At 49.4% G+C, this 13,523-nt stretch overlaps 1 protein-coding gene across 1 annotated transcript in view; it reads left to right on the plus strand.

The window, feature by feature from the left end:
- Positions 1 to 13,523, plus strand: part of LZTFL1 (leucine zipper transcription factor like 1) — a 446,657-nt gene that overhangs the window by 312,831 nt on the left and 120,303 nt on the right. The window contains exon 8 of the mRNA XM_085607356.1: positions 11,759 to 11,935. Coding sequence (XP_085463482.1) covers positions 11,759 to 11,935 — 177 coding nt within the window. The remainder of the gene's footprint in view (positions 1 to 11,758; positions 11,936 to 13,523) is intronic.

The raw sequence follows: 13,523 nt of genomic DNA on the forward strand, positions 1-13,523 counted from the left end.
TAATCTGGTTTGGGACCCTGAGCGGGATTGCACTGCGCAGGCCCACCATGTTGGTGGGGCGATGTCAGCGCCATTAAGGAATGCCATTACCGACTTTGGTTTGGTTGATGCCTGGAGATACCTACACCCAGACTCTCGAGATTACTCTTTTTTTCTCACGTTCATCGCTCCTACTCGCGTATTGACTATTTTTACATTTCGCTTTCTTTGGCTCATGTGCTGTGCACCGCGGAAATCTCTGAGATTTCTATTTCCGACCACACGCATGTTTTGCTTACGCTCCAACCTCCTACTGCCTATGGAGATCCCCTCCATTGGTGGCGACTGCCCCCCCAGGCGCTCTGTGATCCGGTAGATGTGGCGGACATCCGTAAGGAGATTGAATCCTTCTTTGTGGCCAACTCTCTTTCTGATACTCCCGAGGATGTCCGTTGGGACGCCTTCAAAGCTACTGTTCGGGGGTTTATCACCTCAATCTCCATTGACCGAACCAGGGAGGCACGTCTGGTTGAATCCACCCTCTCTCGGGATATTAAAGACTTGGAGCGCGAGGATCATGCCTGTCCCTCCCTCGCTAACAAGTGGCGCCTAGCTGCCCTACAAGGTCAACTACGCTTACAGTGCACTAACAAGGCGGAGAGGCTTCTTGTTAATCTTAAACAACATTTTTACGTGGGTGGTGATAAGGTTGGGGCGTGCCTGGCACGCTGTCTGCGGCTCCAGACTGCCCGATCCCACATTGCGAAGCTCAAACGGCCCGATGGCTCCTGGGCTATCTCGGAGTCGGACAAGGGCCATGCACTGATGGCCTTTTATACCGATCTTTATGCCCACGATCCTTGTCCGTCGGAGGCGGTCGAGGCGTTCCTTGACTCCTGTCCCTGGGACCCTATTGATCCCTACTTCACGAAGTTACTCGATGAGCCCATCTCCCACGAGGAAATTGCTAAGGCATTGAAACCGCTTTCGATGGGCAAAACCCCGGGCCCTGACGGCCTGTCGGTCGCTTTTTACCGGGTCTTCTACCCGCAATTGCGGGATCACTTGCTCTATCTCTTTAACAGCTTCACTGATCATTCGGACCTCTCTCCTACGATGAATGAGGCGGAGATAGTGCTTGTCCCCAAGCCTGGCAAAGACCCGACCCAGCCAGCTTCTTTTCGCCCCATTGCTTTGTTAAATACCGATACCAGGATATTCACCCAAACCTTGGCGAACCGTTTGGAGCCCCACCTTCCGGGCCTTATAGACCCCGATCAAGTGGGTTTTATCCACCACCGTCAGGGCGCGGACAATATACGACGGATTGCCCACTTGGTGGAAAAATCAGGTATCAGAAATATCCCTGCCTGCCTGGTCTCCCATGACGCCGAGAAGGCGTTTGATCTCTTGGACTGGAGCTTTCTCCAGGCGGTTCTCCAGAAGATTTGCTTGGGACCTGGATTTATTTCTAAACTGATGGCCCCCTATGCGAAACCTACCACTTGCATTCGTTTCAACGGCTCTACCACTGCTCCTATCTCTATCCACCGAGGCACTCGTCAGGGGTGCCCGCTTTCTCCTCTATTATACGCACTTGTCTTCGAGCCCTTAGCTATTGCTATACGCCGTAATCAGAATGTACAGGGTATCCATATGGGGGGCACTGAACATAAGGCTTCCCTCTTTGCCGATAATCTGCTTCTGTCCTTGTCCTCTCCATCGACCTCCCTCCCTGCGGTGGCTGAGCTCTTGGGGTCTTTTGAGGCCGCTTCTGGCTATCAGATTAATCTAGCAAAATCCCATGCCCTTAATCTTACGCTTTCGTCCTCGGAAGACCAGGGATTGCGGGACCTGCTCCCGGTGCAGTGGACTGACGAGTCGATTCGCTATTTGGGCTTGGATCTGACTCCTATTCTTGCTTATTGGTCCTCATCTAATTGGCCTAGATACCGGAAATCTCTTCGCAATGAGATGCGTCGATGGGAAGGCCTCCCCCTGGTGTGGTTGGGGCGCCTTACTGCAGTTAGAATGTCCCTCCTCCCTAAAGTCCTACCTGTTCCAGTCTCTTCCTACTCCCATTTCGCACGCTGACATCCTGGCCCTACAACGTGATTTTACCAAGTTCATCTGGGGGAAATCCCTCCCCCGCTTCTCTCATAAAATACTCATGCTCCCCAGATCTCGGGGTGGCCTGGCCTGTCTCAATTAACTATAATATTATTGGGCTTGTCATCTCTGGTTTTTATCGGACTGGTCGTTCCTGAAAGCGAGAAACACTGGTTCCACATGGACCGTGCACTGGCCTGTAGACCATTGTGGGATTTAGCCTGGCTCCCGCGAGAGGCGCGCCCTTGCAGTGCCTACTTAGCGACTCCGACGAGAATGGTCTTGAAAATATGGGATAAACTGGCGCTTCCCCGAGACCTTACGACCTTTCCTTCCCCCAATACACCTCTAACGCGCAATCCTGCATTCCCCCCTGCCTTGCAGCCTCAGGCTTTTGAAGATTGGACCATAGAGGGTCAGCGTGTTCTCCAGGATTTTTGGCAGGGCTCTACCCTCTGCACCTTTGACCAGTGCACACAATGTTTCCATCTCACAGATAACGCGTGTCTGCAATATTGTCAATTGCGTCATTGGCTTTCTTCCTCAGTGTACTCCCGGGAGGTGACTCGACAGCTCACACCCTTTGTCCTTCAACACTCTCGGCAGCTTCCGCTTCATGGCTACCAGGCGCTTTGGGCCTCTGATCTGGCTGCTGACCTGTCCCGGAAGAGTGGCATCGCTTGTAGAGGACATCCCTAAGGTGTACCATAGCATTGCTCAGCGCAAATCTGCATCTAAACTGATGACGCAATGGAATTATTACCCCTACCCGTCTCCATCAGATGTTCCCAAACACTCCTCTGACTTGCTGGCGTTGCCGGACAGATAGAAAGGACTTCCTGCACATTTGGTGGTCTTGCCCGGGTCTTACCATGTTTTAGAAGGAGGTCCTCAGTCACATCAAAGAGGTGGTGGGTTTCCCGGTTCCTTCTACTCCGTCCCTAGCGATTCTGGGTATCCGGCCCGGCACACTGAAGGCCATGACTTCAGCAGACTGGTATTTAATTCTTCATTTATTGGGAGCGGCGGGACAGTCCATTGCCTCGACCCCATCCTCCTCCCATTGCTGCGTGGTTTCTCCGGCTGTGGGATGTCCTGTCCCTGGAACTGCTTACGGCTCGCCTCACTCACACTGACACACGTTTTGACCGCATCTGGCATCCACTTATACACCATCTCACTAAAACCGAACACTCCCGCTTGATGCCCCCTAGACTGCGGGCCCTACAGTTGTTCGAAGACCCTGTGGAGCCCTTATCTCGTGACTTGAGACTGGTCTCCCCGGAGTAATCTGCTTGGTCTGTCGGGCGTACCCTTCTGACCTTGCGACTACTGGCCTCCACTTCGGGCCCTGGTCCCTCCCGCACCTCCCCATCTCCCTGGTGCATCCTCTTTTGTTCTTTTTCCCTTCTCTTTCCCTCTGGGGGACGCCTCTTTAGCTGTTTTCTTTTTTTCCTTTCTGTCCTCACCTCTCTCAGGTTTCTCTTTTTGTCTCTTCATTGTTATATGATGTTCTTTGTTTTATCCATAGCAAAGTATATTGATATTGTCGCGGTACGAATTGTATTTTTCATGTGGGTGGGGGGCCTCACCTTGTCTGGACTTTGCTTGCCTTGACCAACTGTCTGACTCATTGGCTGTGCTGCTTTGTTAGCCCTCTTTTGGACAATGGAACTTTAGCTGGGCTTCCATAGCTCCCCACTTGGGTGTGGCGAGGGCTTTCTTTTTGATGTTATCACTTGTGTTTTGGGAAGTCACTGTGCCTCCATTACATTTGTGTTTTGTAGTCTATTGAGCTGGTTTTACCCCTTTGGAGAGGCCCAGAGCTGATTGTTTTTTCCGTAACCCAACTTTTGTTACCCTCCCGCCCCTGCCTTCCATTTTCTGCGACATGTATAATTTTCTATTTGTTTGAATTCAATAAACAGATATTAAACAAAAAAAGTGAAAAACCTTGGGGTCATAATTGATGGACAGCTCTTTTTCTCATCAATCAGATCAATCACATCACATCTTCATGTTTTTATCTATTGAAGATACTTAAAAAGGTCTTTCCATTTATTCCATTTGATATGCAAAACATGGTAATGATTGCCTTGGTCTTATTCAAGATAGACTATTGCAATGCTCTCTATCTGGGAATCCACAAACGTCTCCTTTCAAAGCTACAATCATTGCAGAATGCGACAGCCCGCCTGCTTCTAATAATTCCTAAATTTAGCTCCATTTCAAAGAGTATTCGGGACCTTCACTGGATGCCTGTTGGAGAAAGAACAAAATTCAAGGTATGATACACAAGGCACTGCAATGTACTGGCCCTCTCTACTTAGAGAAAACCTTTGCATGGCATGCCCCTCATCGTGACCTTAAATTAGCCATTGCTAAATTAGTAGTTATTCCTAAAATAAAGAAGGCTAACTGGGGTGGTAGACATTTCTCATATCTATCTTGTAAGCTGTTGAACTCTGTGCCTTTCTCGTTGAGTTCGCAAACAGGGTCCTTTTTAGGAAATCTTTGAAGACTTGAATTTTTGTTTCCTATATTAGGTAGGTCTCCCATCATTGTCAGCTCAGTTCTAGGACGCTAGCGCCAAGATGCCTCGGCATTCTCGCACTTTAGAAAAATCTTACTTACTTCTTTTATACCTCTTAAATATTAAGAGAAATCTGAGGAATTGTCACTCTTTAGCAATGCTGAAAAGCTGCAATCTGGCTACAGTTTGGCCATTTGTCAAGGGATGTGAATTGGCTAACAATGTCACTTGTTCAAGATATAGTGTACAATGCTTTCTCTTTTTATTGCTTGTGGGACTCCCTCCGTAACTGCGAAAAAGATAAGAGCATGTGAATCAATGAAAGATATCAATACTTGAGAACTACATTGTGCAGGTAACTTATGTTTTTTCATGCACATTGCCTGTTTCTGGTATACTATACATCATTCAGTATCACTTTGGGGTAACTAATGCTTCTGATGGATACATCTGCCAGTGGATTCCTCACCTTGTGAATATCCCCTGCGCCAGCATTCCACGGAACTTTTCTTCCCCAGCATTCCACGTCGACGTGGGCGACGTCACAATACATCGGCTCCGCACGCGACTCCGTACGACGTCATCGGAGCCATAAGAAGCCCACGTCGGCGTGATGACGTCAGTTCCCTTTTTTCCGCGCCGTCGACGCGCAACGGTTTTTTCCCAGTGCTCTCTAGATACTTTGTAATCTAGTGGTGTATTTTTGTTAAAATCGGTATGTCTTCGACGAGGAAGTCGGGCTTTAAGCCCTGTAGGGAGTGCGGAGGCCTGATGTCCATGACGGATCCGCATCAGAATTGTTTATGGTGTCTCTCCTCTGATCATGACGTGGATGAGTGCGGGTGCTGTAGGAGCATGAATCCTAAAGCGCTGAAGGAGAGGAAGACCAAACTCTTCATGAAGAAGATCGGTGAGGAGAAGAGAGGGAGGAAAAAGGAGAAGTCCAGGCGGGAGTCTTCGACTTCGAGGTCGTCGAAGTCGAAGAAGCACCATAAGAAGAGGAAGCATTCTTCTCGGCGTCGGTCCTCGAAGTCTAAGAGGTCGAGGTCGGCTTCGCCTCGTCGACGTCAGAGCAAGGTCTTGTCTCCTTCGCCTTCTCCTGATAAGTCTTCGAAGTCTCCCTCTCCGAAGCGGACTCCAGCTCGTTCCCCGACGCCGTCGCCGGCGCCGTCCAAGGCTTCGACTCCGGGTCGGGTGGATTCTGATGTGGAGCAGGAGCAGGAAGAGTCTGTTCCGGTGCCTGATAACTCCGCGGCTCCGGTGGAGGATTCTGAGGAGCCAACGCCGGTGGCTCCACAGGAGGATACAGGGGCAGTTCCTTATCCCCAATTCCCGGCTCCAGGTACGGATCCTTCGGGATTTCTGAATGCCATGTATGGCATTTTTCAGAGAGCATCCTTCCCATCCGGAGCACCAGCAGGTCCCGTGGGTCCGATGGCGTTTTCTCTGGGAGTGCCGCAGCAATACGCTCAGGCTCCTTTTCTGCCTTTTATGCCGATGGCGCCTTCTTGGCAGTTTCCGGCGCCGGTTGGGAATCCGGCTCGACCTCGGATGGATGGTCAATCTTCGGAGCCTTCTTTGACGCCGAGGCCGACTCCATCGACGCCGCATCCGGCGCCGCCGACTCCGCCTGTAGCGCCTCCGACGCCGGTGCCTTTGGCTCCACCGACGCCGCGTACGACGTCGACGACGCCGGCTCCCCGGGATCGATCGAGGCGGGAGGCCCAAAGGGTTTTGGAGGAGGAAAGATATCGGGCTGAGGTGGAAGAAGGTGAAGTCGACTCTTCTTCGGATGAGTTTGGAGGTATAGAGGTAGCAAGTGGTTTGGATACCACCCCGGAGTGGGAGCATGCTTCTACAAGGTCTTCTCCACCACAGGAATTGGCGCCCTACCATGTTGTGATCAAGAAGGCCGCGGAGTTGTTAGATCTGCAGCTGCCCTCTGTGGAATACAAGTCCAATCTGCTTACAGAGGTGTTGCACTCCCCGACGTCGGCTTCGGAGCCTTTGTTACCTTTCAATGAGGCTCTCTTGGAACCAGTGTTGGAGGTGTGGAAGAAGCCTCTGTCAGCTCCAGCAGTTTGCAGGCAGGTGGCAAGGAGATACAGGGTTGCGCCAGGAGACCCGGATTTTTTATCCACGCATCCTTCTCCGGAGAGCCTAGTGGTGCAGGCTTCATGTTCTAAACATGCTTCGGGTGCTTTCCCCCAATCTCCTGCTGATAGGGAGTCAAAGAAAGTTGATCAGGCGGCCAAAAAGACATTCTCCTCAGGAAGTATGGCGTTGAAGTCATCAAATGCCACATGCTTGCTGGGGCGTTATGTTCATGCCCTGATGGACTCTATAAAAACTTTGGCCCCTAAGTTACCTGAGGGGGATAAGTCGTCCTTCATGGAGGTTGTGGCGGACACTCAGGCAGCTGCCAGGCAGGTGATCCAGTCTGGGCTGGATACGGCGGACTCTGTGGCGAGGATTATGGGGTCGTCCATTGCCGCAAGGAGACAAGCTTGGCTCTGTTCCTCAGGGTTTTCTGCAGATGTCCAGGCCACGCTGGTGGATCTGCCCTTTGATGGACAAAAGTTGTTTGGGGAGAAGGCAGATTCTGCTCTTCATCGTTTTAAGGACAGTAGGTTGACGGCGAAGTCCTTGGGTCTGCAGGTTCCTGCTAGAGGTTCAACTTTCCGTAAGGCTAGGGGATTCGGAAGGTCATCCTTTCGCTCCTTCCGACAGCCACAACAACAGCAGCAACAACAGCAGCAGAATCCCCTCTATCGCTCCTATAGAGGGAAGCAAAGGGGTCGGAGAGGTTCTGGTCGCAACCCCTCTTCTTCCTCCTCCTCCTCTGCTCCAAATGAGGCTTCAGGGAAGCAGCCCTAGATCCCCCATCCCGGATCATGTAAGATCTGTGGGGGGTCGGGTGTCCTACTTTCTACGGGGTTGGAAATCTGTTACAACCGACCTTTGGGTTTTGAACCTCGTAGAGACTGGGTACGCCCTTCCCTTTCGGGAGTTTCCTCCCCCTTACCCTCCTTGCCAAGGTTATTGCTCGGAGGACCACCTGCTTCTCCTGCAGAAAGAAGTTCAAGCTTTGTTTCAGAAGGGCGCAATAGAGGTGGTTCCGGAGCAGGAAAGGGGTCAGGGATGCTACTCCCGGTATTTCCTGATCCCCAAGAAGGACGGCAGATTGCGTCCGATTCTGGACCTCAGAATCTTGAATTTTTACCTGAAACAGGAGAAGTTCAAGATGCTGACCCTTGCGCAGGTTCTTCAAGCGTTGCAGCAAGGAGACTGGATGGTGTCGCTCGACTTGCAGGACGCGTACTTCCATGTCCCAATCCTGAAGTCGCACAGGAAGTATCTCCGTTTTACGGTTGGGTCGCAACATTATCAGTTTGCGGTCCTCCCGTTTGGTCTTACTACTGCACCTCGAGTCTTCACAAAGGTGATGGCAGTGGTGGCTGCTCATCTCAGGAGGTCGGGGATTCCGGTTTTCCCCTACCTGGACGACTGGCTTCTGAAGGCAGAGTCCCCAGAGATGGTGCAGCGTCATCTGCAGGTGACAACTCAGCTGTTATTCGACTTGGGTTTTTCGATCAATGTGCCCAAATCTCACCTGGTGCCCTCTCAACGCAACCTGTTTATAGGGGCAGTACTGGACACCACTGTGTGTCGAGCATTCCCTCCTCCTCAAAGGATTCTCGACATTCAGGAGATGGTCCCTTTATTCCACAGTGGAGCGGTTGTTCCAGTTCTGAAGGTCCTTCGCCTGCTCGGTCTGTTCGCTTCCTGCATTCTGTTGGTCAACCATGCACGCTGGCACATGAGGGCGCTCCAGTGGTGCCTCCGCAAGCAGTGGTATCAGCACAACGGGGATCTCGGGGAGTCGATCAAGATCTCCGGAGAAGCTGCAGCGGATCTGTCTTGGTGGAGCGTGGAGGGCAATCTGTCCCAAGGAAAGCCTTTCCATCTACCTCCATCGGTGGCCACAGTGATAACGGATGCCTCCACCCTAGGGTGGGGAGCTCATCTGGGGGATCTGGAGATCAAGGGTCTTTGGTCTCCAGAGGAGAGGTTGTTTCATATCAACCTTCTGGAGTTGCGGGCGATTCGTTTGGCACTCAAGGCCTTTCTCCCTTCCCTTCGCGGTCAGTCAGTTCAAGTCCTGACGGACAACACGACCGCGATGTGGTATATAAACAAACAGGGAGGAGTGGGGTCTCTTTGTCTCTGCAGAGAGGCCCTGCGTCTGTGGTCCTGGGCTCAGGACCATCAGATTTGTCTGACGGCAAGTCATCTGGCCGGGGTGCTGAACGTGCGTGCGGACAGTCTCAGTCGGCAGTTCTCCGCCGACCACGAGTGGAGGCTCCATCCGGGGGTGGTTCGTCGCGTCTTTCGGACGTGGGGGACTCCTCGGGTGGACCTGTTTGCCACCCGAGAGAACGCGCACTGCCCTTCATTCTGCAGTCTCCAGTATCCGATGCAGGGGGCGTTGGGGGACGCGTTTCAGTTGAGTTGGGGCTCACGACTCCTTTACGCGTTTCCTCCCATACCCTTGATTCCTCGGGTTCTGAGGAAGATTCGCCAAGACCGGGCCCAAGTCATTTTGGTCGCCCCGGACTGGCCAAGAAGGGTGTGGTACACAGATCTTCTCCACCTCTCCTCGTGCCCTCCGCTCCGTCTCCCTCTGAGGGCAGACCTCTTCTCGCAGTCGGAGGGGCAGGTTCTACACCCCCACCTCCAGAGCTTACACCTTCATGCCTGGAGATTGAACGGGGCAACCTGAGTTCCTTCTCTCTCCCACCTGATGTGGTGGACGTTATTTTATCGGCCAGGCGACACTCCACCAAGTCCATATACTCCTACAGGTGGTCTAAGTTTGTAAAGTGGTGTGGAGAGAGGTCTATTGACCCTTTAAAGGCTCATCTTTCTGATGTGCTTCAGTTTGCTCTTTCCTTGGCTCAGCAGGGCTGTGCTGTGGCCACGGTCAAGGGCTACCTTTCGGCCTTATCGGCATTTCTGTGCCTTCCAGATCAACCTTCGTTGTTTAAATCTCCGGTTGTTCTGAGGTTCATCAAGGGCCTTACAAACATGTTTCCTCCTACTCCATTTGTAATGCCTCAGTGGGACCTTAATCTTGTCTTAACCTTTTTAATGGGGTCCCCGTTTGAGCCTCTTCATAATTGTCCTTTGAGGCTGTTGTCCTTTAAGGTGGTTTTTCTTGTAGCCATAACCTCGGCAAGGAGGGTGAGTGAGCTTCAAGCTCTTAGTTCCAAACCTCCTTTTCTTACCTTACATGCTGAAAGGATGGTTCTCAGGACCAGGGCTGCTTTCCTGCCAAAAGTTGTTACTCCTTTCCATTTGGGGCAGTCTATTACCCTCCCTGTTTTTTATCCACCCCCTCATCCTTCCAAAGAAGAAGAAAGATTCCATCGCCTTGACCCGAAGAGGGCTATGAGTTTTTATTTGGACAGGACCAAGGACTTTCGTATTGATGACCAGCTTTTTATTGGCTACGTTGGTCGTTCTAAGGGTAAAGCGGTGCACAAGCGCACGCTGTCAAGATGGATTATACTGACCATCAAGATCTGCTACGCCTTGGCTGGTAAGACTCCTCCTGAGGGTATTCGTGCTCACTCTACTAGAGCTAAGTCTTCAACATCTGCTCTGGCCCGGGGTATTCCTGTGGCAGATATTTGTAAAGCCGCGACTTGGGCCTCCCTCCATACTTTCGCAAAGCATTATTGCTTGGACTCTGAGATGAGGAGGGAGGGCCACTTCGCGCGCTCTGTCTTGCAAGACTTTCTGGTATAGAAAGGTGGACACCCTCCTCCGGGAGTGGGGACTGCTGTGGGAATCTATTCACAAGGTGAGGAATCCACTGGCAGATGTATCCATCAGAAGAACAAGTTACTTACCTTCGGTAACGCTTTTTCTGGTGGATACAGTATCTGCCTGTGGATTCCTCACCAACCCACCCGCCTCCCCCTTGTCCACCTTTTGTATACCATGAAATAGGTCTTGTTTGAAATGCTTATATTTTCTCTTGTACATTTGTAGGAAATGCTTGTTTGATTAGCATTCCTTTGTTTTGTATGCTATGTATATGTATTGGTTTTTCTATATACTGTGTATACTTGGGATTGTCGTTGGTTCACCTGTTCGCCTCGAAGGCACGGAAAAAATGGGTGGAACTGACGTCATCACGCCGACGTGGGCTTCTTATGGCTCCGATGACGTCGTACGGAGTCGCGTGCGGAGCCGATGTATTGTGACGTCGCCCACGTCGACGTGGAATGCTGGGGAAGAAAAGTTCCGTGGAATGCTGGCGCAGGGGATATTCACAAGGTGAGGAATCCACAGGCAGATACTGTATCCACCAGAAAAAGCGTTACCGAAGGTAAGTAACTTGTTCTTTTCACACCGACCCCTTTACAAGCAAGCTTGTGTGGTGCTCTCCCTAAATGGAACTCACCTTTAGTTGATAAAATTAATTGATGAGAGTTCATTTCCCGGTATTTAAATAACTAGCACAAGAGCGGCTTTGCTTCTCTCCCCTGCTTCTCTCCCCTGCCCCTTGACATCTAATTCCAAGAAATGCCTATCAGCTTCTTCATTTGGATTGTGAAATCAAAATAAATGCAGTTTTTCAAGAATCTTTACTCCTTGTTTAAAGTGAATAGGGAATACAAAGTTTAATCTCCAACTCATGTCCAGTGACAATTTGTAAATGGGGTATTGTTAACATGTATTACTGAATATGTCGCTGGGATGATACCTTTTGCTGGACACATGCAAATAGGCCATTTTCAATGTATTCGTTTTTTTGCCACTGTTTAAACTGTTTCTGAAGAACAATTGTTTGTAGACTGAAAATCTTTATATGCTCTCATTCAGCGATTTGCCAGATTGCCTGCTAGTGTAATCTAGTTCACATGTGTAACAGTTGTGATGCTATCTGTTGTTTAACTGCCTGAATAGTCTAGCGCTTTGAAGATAAAGCTGGATGGTGTCTTATCCTCTTATTTCCCATTTGTCTTTAGATAAATGACATTACTAAACTAATTTAGTTGAAATGATGTCCAAGTAGTGATGAACTGTGTTAATAACTGATCATTCTTCTGCTTATTTCTCTCATAGATTTCACACACCACACAGGAAATAAATAATTTGGAAAAGACAGTGGCAGCTTTGAAATCTGACTTTGAAAAGTCTATGAATGATAATACAGCAAACCAGAAACACTTGGAAGAGAGCTTGGTGTCAACAAAGCATAACCTTTTAAAAGTTCAGGAACAGCTTGTCATGGCTGAGAAGGTCAGTTTGCTTTTGCATGGTAAAGATATTTCCCATGTATCTGACATTGGAGTATCTGCTATATTTGGAGGGATATTTCTGAAGCACTCACATGTTTATTTTTAAAGACTTTTCATCAATGTAGTTACCACACTGCATGATTCTCATCAAAGTACTACACCAGCCATGTTAGGTACAGCTTTCAGAGTTTTATTTCAGGACACCAGTTGATTAACATCTAAATTCACTTAAAAGGTTTGTGGTGTTTCCATCTGATAGACACTACTAGCTGCAGATTCCTTAACATAGAATTATCCCCAGGCATGAGACTGGATCCGGATTTTTTTTGCCACAGCCACGCAACTCCGCCCTGACGTTGTCCGCGGACGTGACGTCAGCGAGGTCACATAAGTCCCACCCCGGCACGCTGACGTCAGTTTCCTTCTTTTCCGGAGTGTGTTCCCTTGACCTGTTTTCAGGCCTCTTTTAACGCCTTTGCGTTGGGAACAGTGTGCAATGCCTTCGGGTTTCAAGACATGTGCTTCTTGTGCGCGTCAGATGTCGGCGACGGACCCTCACCCTATTTGTATGTGGTGTTTGGGTGAGCACCATGATTCTATGGACTGCGACGCTTGTCAGCATCACAGTAGTCCAGGACTGGACTTGACCTCAAACAAGCACCAGGTTGGCATACGTAGTGTCCTTAACAGCTTCTTGCCCAATGGTTGAGCCACAGACCTTGTAGGAGGGGCAGACAAAGTCTCTGTCAACAAGTTTTAAATTAGGTGGCCAGCGACTCCTCACACATGGCCTGTGATTCATAGCACAAAAACTGAGAAGGATGCTGATTTCAAGACAATACTTACAGAAGGGTTGGCCCTTGGCAGCTCAGCCACACAGGTGGCGTAGTCATGCAGAATGTTTCAATCAGAATATTTCTGGACATAAATAAACCCATCCACATAAGTGTCTTTGGTCTTCTTTTCTGCTTGATTCAGTCTCAGGCAAACAACAATTTATCAAAACTTCACGTAATGTAGAATTACAAAAATTTCACGTATCCAAATAACATGAACATTCAGTAAATACCTGAGATTACACCAGTATAAGAAAAAATGTCACTAAAGCCTAATCCGGATTTTACACAAAGCCCCTTTCTGCATTATAGAATCTTCATTGAAATCACAAGCTCTTGAATCATTACCCGTTGTTTTCATGGACCCCGATGCACTGATACATAACGAAATCTCATGCTGACAGCATGAAAATATTGTCTTTGAATCAGAAAACTTCTGCATACATCTGTTGAATGGAAGCCCATGGTGGTGCCCTTTTTTCTGGATGCTCTACAATTATAAGCCTGTGAATTATATTCATAGTACCATATTGCAGCACCTTTTAATTGAAAACCTATGTACATAAGTGTTTTACTCCATGAACATGAGTGCAAAAAATGCAGCTTGTTGGCTTTCATTTGACAGACAGAAAAAAGGAGGATACGCATTTGAGAACCAGGGAGGCAACTCACACTGGCAGTTTCCTTTCTCACTCAGTTCTTTTTTCTGGGTCATAAGTAAGGGATGCCAGGAACACTGCTGAGGTTTTTACC

This window comes from Triturus cristatus, chromosome 5_2 (genome assembly GCF_964204655.1).
Source record: "Triturus cristatus chromosome 5_2, aTriCri1.1, whole genome shotgun sequence".
NCBI classification, from domain to species: Eukaryota; Metazoa; Chordata; class Amphibia; order Caudata; family Salamandridae; genus Triturus; species Triturus cristatus.